The 12184-nt window shown below is 30.8% G+C and overlaps 2 protein-coding genes across 15 annotated transcripts in view; one reads left to right on the top strand and one right to left on the bottom strand.

Moving 5' to 3' along the window:
- Window positions 1–1098: 1098 nt before the first annotated feature.
- LOC132705011 (uncharacterized) lies at window positions 1099–4003 on the bottom strand. The gene is made up of 4 exons (XM_060675407.1): window positions 3783–4003; window positions 1983–2170; window positions 1557–1738; window positions 1099–1423 (listed from the first exon to the last, which is right to left on the bottom strand). Exons 1-4 carry the CDS (start codon window positions 3954–3956, stop codon window positions 1302–1304), a joined length of 666 nt encoding a protein of 221 aa, XP_060531390.1. The 5' UTR covers window positions 3957–4003; the 3' UTR covers window positions 1099–1301.
- A 2579-nt stretch (window positions 4004–6582) lies between these two features.
- Window positions 6583–12184, top strand: part of LOC132705633 (mucin-2-like) — a 52473-nt gene continuing 46871 nt past the window's right edge. For 4 of the 14 annotated variants that reach the window (XM_060676354.1, XM_060676351.1, XM_060676353.1 and 1 more), the window contains exon 1: window positions 6588–6830. The gene's annotated coding sequence lies outside the window, so the exon portion shown is untranslated. Of the gene's footprint in view, window positions 6831–12184 lie in introns of all 14 variants that reach the window. The other 10 variants (XM_060676346.1, XM_060676347.1, XM_060676345.1 and 7 more) reach the window with 5 other exon arrangements.

Here is a 12184-nt window from a genome sequence, read left to right as displayed (position 1 = left end):
AGTGCCGGGAATTAAGCGCAAGAGATTTGAAACCCGTACAAATTTATGCTGGGGTATTATTCAAAACATTTCCCGAGGCGCTGTATTCATGTCTAGCGATGAAGCTCACTTTCACCTCTACCGTACCGTACCGTAAATAAGCAAAATTTCCGTTGTTGGTGAGCAAATAGTCCACAGAAACTTCATGACCGACCTCTTCACAGTCCAAAAGTCACCGTCTGGTGTGCAAGATGGAATAACGATAACAGTCAACGGAGATCGATATTTTGATATGCCTCACAATTTCCTGCGTCCAATGGTGAACGAGTTGAACAACGATCAAATAGATCATCTTTGGTTCCAGCAGGATGGTGCTACATCGCACACAACGCGTCGTTCACTAAATCTTCTTCAATAAATGTTCCTAAACAAAGAGGTGTCTTTACTGGGTGATCTTGGCTGGCTGATATGTTCGCCTGATTTGTCGACTTTTCTCCTTGGGGTTACCTGAAAGCGAGAGTTTTCACACATCGTCCGCGGACTTTGGAAAAATTAAAGGCCATAAGACAAGAAATTGCCTCAATTCCCCAAGAAATGATCCATCGGGTAATAATGCACTTCCGCGAGAAGCTCCAAGAGTGCATTGACAATAATGCCCGTTATTTAAAAGACATCATTTTTAAAAAATAACGTTCCTGGCATAAAATGTACATTTCAAAAATAATTAAAAAAATGTTTGCTTTATCTAGTTTGGTTTTTATTAACATCCCAAATAGTATATATATATATATATATATATATATATATATATATATATATATATATATATATATATATATATATATATATATATATATATATATATATATATATATATATATATATATATATATATATATATATATAAGGTTAGATTGTTAACTCTGATGAAATGTATAATATTAGCACCTACAAAATAAATGCAACATTCTACGGTTTTATTTTTATTTAGAATTTGACTCACATTATAAAATACTATTAAAATCTCTTATAGCGAAGAAAAACGATCCTTAAAACCTTTTGTATTTTTATGGAGGGTCTCGTAACGAAATTTTCGTTGAAAAAACTAACCAGCCATCAGACAAAATTTATTTTTTACATTCTCACATTTGTTTCATAAACATAAAAAATCGTAAAAAGGCATTTATTATTATGATTATTACCTATCTACAATAAATATTACCTCATACTTAAAGGTATTTTCTAAATTTAAAGTTATAAATAATTTAATATTTCGAATATTCGAATATTTTCAGTTTTGTTGCCCGACAAATGCTGCATAATTAGTCACTTAGTTTTCGATCTTTTGTTTTGTGTATTGCAATGTCTGCGCAGTTCCGGAAAATTTCCTGATCCCCACATCCGAGGGCTTCGCTATTATCGTCACATCTGCCCCAACTGTTTCCTAGGGTGCAAAAATTGAATATAAGATGATGTAAAACACCACTTCACAGTAAAGTTAGACCATTTTGATATGATGGTTGCAAAATTAAAAACAAGTTAAATTAATATTAATAATTTAAAGAATACACACACACCTGTTCGGTAATGCCATCTGAGTACACATCGATCGCAGTTAAAATTTTCTGGTAGCTTAACATAGGCGCTAACTTCAAAATCATTGCTTCGAATTTCATGAGAATCTGTTCCATCGGCTAGAAACAGTGGTTTGAAGCATTGCTCGTAATCAGGCAGTTTTGGATGCCAGAGTTTGCACAATCTGCAATAAAAAAGAAAAAACAATCTATGCCTTTCAGTGGGTTTAAGTCATGCCTGAATATTACCGTAATTACTGACAAAAGCGACTTAAGTCCTTTTTGTGCAAATTTTTTTGACACTCTCTTTAGGATTTTCTATACTCACCATGATTTTGATTTATTAAATATTGCCTATAAATTTAAATTTGAATTTAAAATTAAAGAAAAGAATTAAAATTAAACGTGATTAATCATTATTATACTTACGAAAAGTAAAGTGCTCCCAAATGGTTTGCCGTGATAAGCGATTTGACTTCGATAACTTGACCTGCTGTGTAGTTTGCTACAATTATTCCATTCCCAAAGGTGCCACCATTTTCGTTACTTCTGGGTATGGGATCTCTCCAATCATCCCCACAGGGTCCACATTTACCCTGGTTTATTTCATATTGGACCTTAAATGTAAAGGTTTTGCATAAAAAGTCAATCAATTACTTGTTTTATAGTTTTAACATATGGGTAAACATTACGAAAAGCCGTTATTATATTAAGAATAACGGCCGATTAAATTAGCAAATCGAATTAACAAATTTTAACGCAGTGTAAACAGAAAATATACCGGGTCGGTCAAAAATTATATATCGATAACAAGTTATTTTTTTTAACCCATTGTGGAATTCTGTATCCAATTTTAAGCATAATTCAAGTAACGTACCCTACTTTACCTTACTTTTTATGAGCAAAAGATTAAAAAACAAAAATGTAATTTTGAAACAGTTAAGCAGCTAATGCATGTAAAGTTCTTTAATTGTATCAATTACATTTTTGTCAGTAAAGAAAATCGCATCTGAATAAAACCCATAAAATTGAAATTTTAATTTTATCTGAAAATATCCAGAGAACTTTGAATAATAATATTAGCCATCGAACCGCTTTCCGTGTATTAAAAGCAGAGGAGAAGTATCATCTGATGATCCGGAACGCAGATTACAGTCTCGTAAAACTTTATGGGAATGTGCAATTTAAATCTTCGTCTGATACTGTTTAGTGATAAAGCCACGTTTTGTTTAAATCAATTTCTAGGTACAAATAATCCCTGATGAATGGGAGAAAATCATAACAACACCTAACAAAAAGTAATGTTAACCGATGAAAGTCTTATTAGAGTATATTTAAAATATCTTCAAAATGATATTATATTCCTACTCTCCCAGTTTCTTTCCCAAATTCTAATCAACCTGATATGCTACACATACAGATTTGGTTTCTACAGAATGGTGCTCCGCCCCATTTTTCTTGACAAGTGCATGAATATTTAAATACGGTATTTACAAGCGAATTGGTAAAAGGAAATCAATAGAATGGCCTGCAAGATCTCCAGATATTACTCCACTGGGTTTTTTCCTCTGGATATATTTCAAATCAAAAGTGAAGAAAAAACTACGAATTTTAGATGATTTAAAATTTAGAATTTGATACGAAATAATAATAATAATAAAAATAATTGTAATTAATAATAAAAATCAATTAAAGTTTTGGAAGTGTTTTTAAACCGATTAGCATATTGTCACGAAGCTAGTGGTGCCCTGTTTCTATAAATTTTTTCTCAATTCTATTCACTGTCGATCTTGATATTTTTGCGCAAAACCAATTACAAACTTTTTATTGAGTTCTTACTTCGTCTCCATATCCAATAAAAATTAAAATTTCAATTCTGGGTTTCATTTAGATGCGATATTCACTTTCTTCTTTACTGGTACTACTTAACTGTTTATATCAAAATTAAAATTCTGTTTTTTATCCTTTTGTTCGTAAAAAGTCAAAAATTGGTGGTATAAAGTATGCTACATGAATTATGTGTCAAATTTAAAGCAGAATTGGAAAGTAGTTTAAAAAAATGTTGAAAAAATGAATTTGGTGTCAACATTTACTTTTTGACATGTATATTTTCTGTTTATTGCAAAAAATTATGATGCGAGAATTTTTTTTTAAATAAAATACCTGATTTTTAAATAAATGTGTTACATATTTTAGCCTTTCAGTGTATAGGAACTAAGAGGTACTTACATATCTACCGCCGCAAAAATATCCATTATCATCATAATTTGTAGGTTGCGTCCCATCGATTCTCCATAATGAAGCTCTGTTGGGTGGCGAGATCATGTAACCGTGTCCCGATACTCCATTACAACGAAACGAACAAATTAGCGAAACGACCAAATTTATAAATTTTGAAGCCATTGATTCGAATTGAACAAAGATTCGAATATCGGGTAATGATCTTTTGCATCTTGACAGCCTTTTACAACTAATTTATATCCAAAAATTTTACTTGTCTTTCTTTTGATATGTATTGATAAGGGGAAATCTAGACCAGATCTTGATTTAAATTTTTGGGTTATTACGTTCAAGGGAATTTCTGTGACCTAAGTTCGACCTGGTTGTTCAAATTGTTTTCCACTTTAGATTATGATTACGATCTAATCAGACGCGGAAATTCTCTGTGTTATCATACTGAAGAATATTTTCGAACAGATTACCGGGTTGGATCATATTTATTTTTTCCATACACTTCATTATCAATTTTGTTAATATTTTAAACTCACTATGCAAAAAAAAACAAAGCCAGTTTGGAAAGTCATATACAGGCAAATACATCCCCAAGTGGAAAAATTGTTTTAAGTATATGCTGCATAAAATCGAAATTTTAAAAATATTTTCAGTTATACAGGATCTATTTTTTACATATATATTTTTAATGGAACCCTCTATATATTTTTAATTGCTTAATTGTTTTTGAATTTTAATTATGAAATAATGTTTGCAAAAAAACGTGCTTTAGGTAGCTTAGGTTAGCATAATTTTAGAAAACCCGCGGTCTAAAATAATTCTTTAGACGCTTGACTAAACTTTTGGTAATATTCGTCTTTCTTAAAGTTTATTTCTAATGTTATAAAGGGAGTGGATAAAAAAATATAGAAGATCTTAGAAAAATATTTTCTGTTGCCATAGCCATTTCTTAGAGGAATCCTAATATCCAAAATATTACATCGTGCTTCAAAATTCAATTCGGAGATTTTAGTGACATATTTTTCACATGGGGGTCTTTCCTCAACTTCACCTTTTATAATTATTTTAATAAATTTTATTAATTTTTTAATTTAATTTAATAATATTTAATAAATACCCAAATGCCTCGTAAACCATCTAAAGAGTGTTGAAGTTTCAATATTTTCTAGTTTTTTTGTTTATAGATCTTAAGGTGTTAAGATTAAAATTAAAAGTATAGGTTTTACAACTTACAACATGCGGACTGATTATTAAAATGCACAGGGAACTCAACCTCTGCTGGTAGATTAGTCCAATTTGAAAAATATGTACCTAAAATTTTTGTATTGAACTTAGAAGCACCCTTTATACATGTTTAATTTGAAAATATATAAGTACTTATTACCTTTTATCAACCTGCATATTTCAATTTTTAAAATGTATGTCTTTTGATTTTAATATGAAAGATTTATTAAATCAAATTTTCAAAATTTTGATAAATAGTATAACTTATCAGAATGACATATTTAAACCCTTAATACAGTAAAAGGTTTATCTTGCTCTCTTCAAAACATATTTATTAACTTTTTAATTATTAAATTGAAGAAAATAAATTATTGTCGCCCTGAGGTGGCTTTTACTTGACGAAAATCCATTTAACACAAATTAAATTAGAACAAAAAATGTTCAGATTTTCATAATTTTTAATGCTTTATAACAGCTGTTTCGGCAACACCGTCCGTCTCTATAGTAAATTTTATACGGTTATGTATCGAGTTAATATTGATCCAAAAAAGAAATGTAGTTGTCTTTCGGTTCCAATGAAACAGGCAAACACATCATCTACGTTTCTATAGCACAAGAGAAACGCATTAACGAACATAAAAGGGCGTATAAAAATAAAAGTTCGGATTCTAACTATGCCATTCATTTAAATTCAGAAATGCACAACTTTGACGATAATTTTGATATTTTACATAATCATTCAAAAAGCAAAAAACTAAATTTGTTGGACGCTATGGAGATTAACAAAATGAGATATTCGAATTTATTGCTTAATGACCAATTGGATTTAAATACGTCTCCGTTGTAAAATTTAAATTTATTACCCTATACCTATAATTAAAAGTCTAATACTACCTGTTTTTATATATAAGTGTGGGAATATAGTCATATTTTGTATTTGATAAAGGCCGAAACAGCTGCCATAAAGCATTAAAATCTGTGAATCTGAATCTAACTTAATTTGTGATAAAGTATTCTGTTGATGCGGAAATTGAAAAGGCGCTGGCTAAACTAAAAAAGAAAATCAAACGTTTAAAGACGTTTCTAAATAATTTGAGAATATAAATATATATCATTTATAGAGATTTGCCTGCCAGGTCTATTTAGTATTTTGTATTTTTAAATAGATTGCCCATAAAATTTGTTGGCAAAGAATTAATATATAAATATAGAAATAATATAAAATCCACTACATATCATATATATCATATGATATCATATCAACATGCATTCTACGCGAAAGACGTCAGCCATACAAAGGTGGGAGAGGCGCAAGCGAAGCAATCAGTTTCGCCCCTATTTCTGGTTGCCCTAGCATAGGATAAATCTTTGAAAGAGTGTCACAGTCGCGCTCTATTACCAAACTTTAAATCTCGAAACAATTAAAATGCGAGTAGGTAACCTTCGTTCTACGAGAAGTGAAGTTGATTGACTAGGCGCCTGTAACCACCCGGGGGTCTCCTTCGAAGGGTGGGGAAGGTTCCGTCAAGGAGAAAGGCCGCCGCCGTTAAGTGAGAGGGAAACCATTACCGGTTCGTATTTTGTTTTTCCTTTGATTCAAGACATTTTGAATCGAAACGCACTGCTTCTATACTACACCTTCGTGAAACAATCGCATGAAGTGGTGAGCTGAGCCGGTAGGTGCGCGCGTGCATTAATGAACTGTTAGTGCGCGGTCGAAAACCGTTCTGTTGCGCGTATCACTAACTTAAGATATTTAAAGGGATAACACCATTCTGCGCAAGGATACATCGATTTGCCACCTTCGAATTCCGTATCATGGTAAGAGTGATTATGCTTAATTGATTGATAAAAAAAGGTATTTTTGAATTACTTATGTTTAAATGGAAAGTAATTCAATTTGTACAAAAGTACAAAATTGTTTTGACAGAATTCAGCTCATTTAGAAATAGTTACTAAGATACAAGAAGGCAATTAAAAAAATACACCTAATTTAGACTGATCGGGGTAGTACTAGATATTTATCAACATCAGTAGCAGAGTTGCAGGGCTCAACAAAATATAATTTATGTATTATACAGGACTCAAAATTTAATTTCTATTACCTACAAATGCGTGACAAAACCTTCTCCTTTTATGTACTTATAAAAGATGGGACAGATACTATTTGACCCTTTTATACAGAGTATTTCTTAATAAAGTCCGATATTTCACAGAACGATTCTGCAAGTATTTTTATGGAAAAAAAAGAGAGACCGAAAATTTATTGACTTTACTTTATCAAAGAAAGTAGTCAAACTCGAATTTTGCATACTAAACGACAAAATTAGTGGTATACCATTTTGTCTTTCGAAGATCTTCAATAACAACCTCTCGTAAATGCCCCTGGTAAAACCAAAAAATGCTCTTAGATCCTTAAGAGATGTGTAAAATTTGATTATTTTCTTAGCCGTTTTAAAGACACTATTAAGTAATTAGTAAAAAATACTTGCCGTGTGAAATAATCCGGTAGATCGAATAAGTCGGTAATTCAAATATCCCCTTGCAACGGGCTATTCGGATTAAGGAGCTTGCATTGTATTTTTTCATATAATATGTTTTTCAGATATTTTCTTGAACTGAGGAGGCTTTTACTTGGTGAAAATCCATTTATCAAAATAAATAAGAATTAAAAGTTCAGATTTTCACGAAATTATATATTTTGACATGACAATTGTTTCGACAACGCTCTATCATTTTTTTTTTTATAAAGACACGGTGTTGTCGAAACAATTGTCATGTCAAAATATACAATTTCGTGAAAATCTGAACTTTTAGTTCTCATTTATTTAGATATTTTCTTCTTATCATCATCATCTGAAGCATAAGAGAAATGGCTTTAGAGTAGTGCCTATTGGTTAACTTCTGTTACTGCGCAATTAATTATTTTCTATTTTTTTGGATTTGTTTAAATTAACCTACGTACTGTAGGACTGCCATGTATTTAATGTTATAACCTTCAAAAATTTAGTGTAAGTTTTTTTATGAATTTTTCATTACTTGGAAATGGATCACTAGCTAAAATCAACCATAAAATACTATTATTATTATTTGTAGCTAAACCGAGTGGTCAAGTTGAGAATCAACTTTTGAACATGTTATTTTTCTATGTTAAATTCTATAGCAATAATATTTAAAAGACATAAATCGCTAATTCATTTTTTTTTGAATTAATTAAATAATAACCAATTTAATGAGCATGTATTTTTTTCATTTCGGACGTATTATCATCATTCTTGAAACCCTTATACATGCTATTAAAACCACCTATTCCATTGAATGTTACGTTTTTAATGGCGATAATACAATTCCCCGTTTTTATAACCTTTTATTTTTAAAAGGTACCGAAAAAGCTTTTAAATGTATTTTTAAAAAATATATGCTTAGCCATCTTAAGTACAGCCATGAAATAAAATATTCATTAAGCTCCACATTGCGCTAATTTGACAGAAATTAAGTTGTAAATAATATTAATTAAGAGGACAAACAAACTTAGGCGAATGTGATTATGGCATTCGTTACAACGCGCATCATAATCAAATGTTTAAACATAGAAAATGCTAAAGAAAGTGTTGTTAAAACTACGTGAGAAAGTGTATCAGCTGCAATAAAGCGAAGTATTAATAACCGGTGAGTTGTAACAGCAACAGGAAGTCGCTAATTTGGATGAAAATTTTGATATTTAACCGATTTAACCGTTTCTTTCCAAACCTAGACGTGTACAGGGTGGGCACTTTTCTCAGGAAAAGTTTTATGGTTTAAATTAGATTTTAAAATTATTTATTGGTTATATATACCGGATGGTCGATAAGTGCTGGACCGACATGAGTTTTAAATTTTTATGCGGAATATTCTATAGGTATTATTTGATATTTTTAGAATCCTTGCCGAAAATGAAGGTAACTTTTATGGAAACTACTGATTCTAATTTTGTGCAGTTTAAACAGAAATTGAGAATATATATTTTTTTATGCAAAATTGTTCTTAGTAAATATGGACTTCCACTGCTGGCAGTAATGACTACTTGATCAAATTTTAAACACATTTTTAGAAGACTTTCTTCTTTCAACTTGCAGTATTCATTTTTTTTAATGAGACGCCCATGTTTTTGATATTTTTTCTCAAAGGGGTCAAAATACCTATAATTTGGTATATGTATGTTCTATACCTAAATGTTTTGGTTTCGCTGTCAAAAAATACTGACACCTAATTATTTTAAAGAATTCTATAATGGCCTATCTTTCTTATATTTTATTTAATTTTAATGACTGTTTCAACGAATGATGGGACAATTTATTAAGATTTTGCATATCTAAATAAAGTTTTCAGTAATAGTAAAAAATTCCCAGTTTTTTAAAGGGCATAATGATATTATTGTGAAACTTACTTTTTACCCTAGTAGGCTGTGGTAACCAAACAATTGTTTATAATTGTTTTAGTGACGTTATAATTAAAAGTTAGAGTTTGACAGATGTGATTTTAATCAAGCAATATTATTACTTGATTTAAAAATGTATATGGTCCAAGAACAAACAGATATGTTTGAATGTTTTTTGTCGAATTCGAAAAGTCCAGCTCTGTCTGTTAGAGAGAATCAAAGATATGGTTTATAAAGAAAGATGTACTAGGGTAAACAGGTAAATGAACTACAAAAGTGTATTAGAGAAGCTGTAGTCCAACTAAATAACACCGATTTTGTTTCTAATGCTATAGACCATATAGAGGTTGTTTACACAACCTGCATTATTCAAAATGGTGGACATGTTGAAAACCTACTGTAGATTTTCTATTTTGTTTTACTTTAGTTTTTAATTTAATTGTTACAGTTACTGTTGTTTGTTAATTTAAACCATAAAACTTTGGTATAAACCTTTTTTTTTCTAAAATCAGTAGATCCTGAGAAAAGGTACAGGCCTCTAACAAAGTGCGATAGTATATTTTATTTGTATATTTATATTATTATTTATTTAATATAGGAATTTTCTAAACGGATTGCCCACTGCTCAGAATAATTAACGCACCAATTTATATACCGGTTGTTTCAAAAACAAGCGCTGATATTGTATAAAACGACTTCTGTGAAAATTCTTACGTCGTGGGCTACATGTCTGCAATGAACGGGTTAATTTTCATCATTTTAATGTTAATTTAGAAGTAAGTTTATCATGTTTCAACGTCGCTATCAACGGTACTATGAAAAATCTGAATAGAAACGTAATGAAAGAGGTAAAAAAAGTAAATAAGAAGAACACCTCTGCTGTGACAAATGTGTTGCCGAAGCTTTTGTATAAATGTTATTAATGAGGTTTCTGATCGAAGTTGAAGAGGCAGTTTCTTTGTTAGCGTTTTAGCTAAAGCAGCGTTTAAATTGAGTAAAAATATGCTTGGGAACAGCGAGCAGTGCCTTACGGCGAGTGCTAATTGAACGAATATCTGAGCTACCAGCAAATTTCGAGCGTAATTCCTCCAGGACAGCAGAAATATGGTCAACCTTATGAACGTTACAAAAAGAATCTCAGGCAAGCCTTACGAAGACGCTAAAGGCTGACTTTGGAAGACCAGTAGACAACAGTAAAATATGAAATGTTGTCAATTAACTTAAATTTTTTTGAGAGTAGAGAATCCGAATAGAAGTTTATGGAATAAAGAGAGACGTGACCTTCAAAGCGCTTATATTTATCGCTTTATATTGAACACTCTCAAAGAACAGTAGTTCGACGGTATCTATTGCAAGTTGGTACTATGTCCTACTGCTTGGAGGACGAATCCTGATTGATAACTTTGAAGATCTGGATCAAAGCATCCATTTATAAGCCTGAATCATGAGGTGTAAAGATCCGGCATTAATCTTTTTTAAACAGTATTTTTCTTTTTTGTTTATTGTTATTTCTTTTTGTTTTATTTGTATAATTTAAGATTAAGCATTTAGTTTGGAGCGCGAATTTCTTGAAGCAGTGTGGATAAATGCCATTTTAATAACGCGAATTAAACTAAAACTTTTTTTTTTACAAAATTCGTATTTCAGTTTTATAAGCCACATTGTGCTTCAATTATAGTCAGTAAATTAACTCTTTACGGGCACATTTTATCAAATTCGTTACAATCTAGCTTTGATCGATTTTAAGAAATGACATTGTTAAAACCGTTTCCAATACTAATTAATTGTTTTTTTTTTGCGGTCTGCTTCTTGTTGTGTAATTGAAAAGCAATTTTCGGTGTTGTAGATTTCTGACGTTTTTATGTAGATAAATTATTTTTTCAAAATATTTTTGCAAAATATCAAAGTATAAACAAATAAATAATAGCGGCTCTGTCTTTCAATTTTTATGTATCTACTTATACAAAGGTCAATTTCCAGAAGAACGTTCTAACTGTATGGAAAATTCCAATATCAAGATTTAGGTAGTCAAACTTGAACTTCTCAGTTCTAGAATTGGTTTGTGCATATAAAATTAATACTTAATTTTGCTAACGTGAAAAGTAACATTAACACGCGATTACAAAATCAAAATTTTTATTCGGGCGAACAGTTAATTCATTCGCACAAAGGCGTACAGCATTTGGGTTAGATTGGAAAGGCGGAATATTGCCATATAATATAACTGGTATTTTGTTACGCTTATATTTGTTGATCAAAATTACAATTACACTGATCTATCTCTGAATATCTTGAGTTCAGTTAACTAGACCTTTGATTCGTGCATGTAATAATATGATGGTACTGGTCAGTCCGTAAAAAAACCTGAAATTCTGGAAAAAGGTACTGGAACGCTTCAATTTCTACAAAACTGCCAAAGTTGGAACGGTAAAATGTAATACGGGGGGCTGGGGTTTTTGAATATGCGGAAAGCAAAAATACCACCAGCAATGTTGTCAGATTTACCACTTAAATGGAATGAGTGAAAACTTCGGAACGCTCAAAAAAATGTCTCCAAACCTGCCAAAGTTGAAACAATAAAATTCCATACCTGGGAGTTCTCGAACATGCAGAATTCGACCACTTTAAAAGTCATAATTTTGTTATTTTAAATGGAATGCCCCAGTAATTTTTGTTGAAAATGAATTGCGCATACGCGAATTTAATAAACTGTCAAATTTCAATAATTTATTTGTCTTAATTACTTAACTGCGGCAAC

This window comes from Cylas formicarius, unplaced genomic scaffold (genome assembly GCF_029955315.1).
Source record: "Cylas formicarius isolate icCylForm1 unplaced genomic scaffold, icCylForm1.1 PGA_scaffold_7__23_contigs__length_41026272, whole genome shotgun sequence".
Classification (NCBI taxonomy): Eukaryota; Metazoa; Arthropoda; class Insecta; order Coleoptera; family Brentidae; genus Cylas; species Cylas formicarius.
This window is presented reverse-complemented; position numbering and strand designations above follow the sequence as displayed.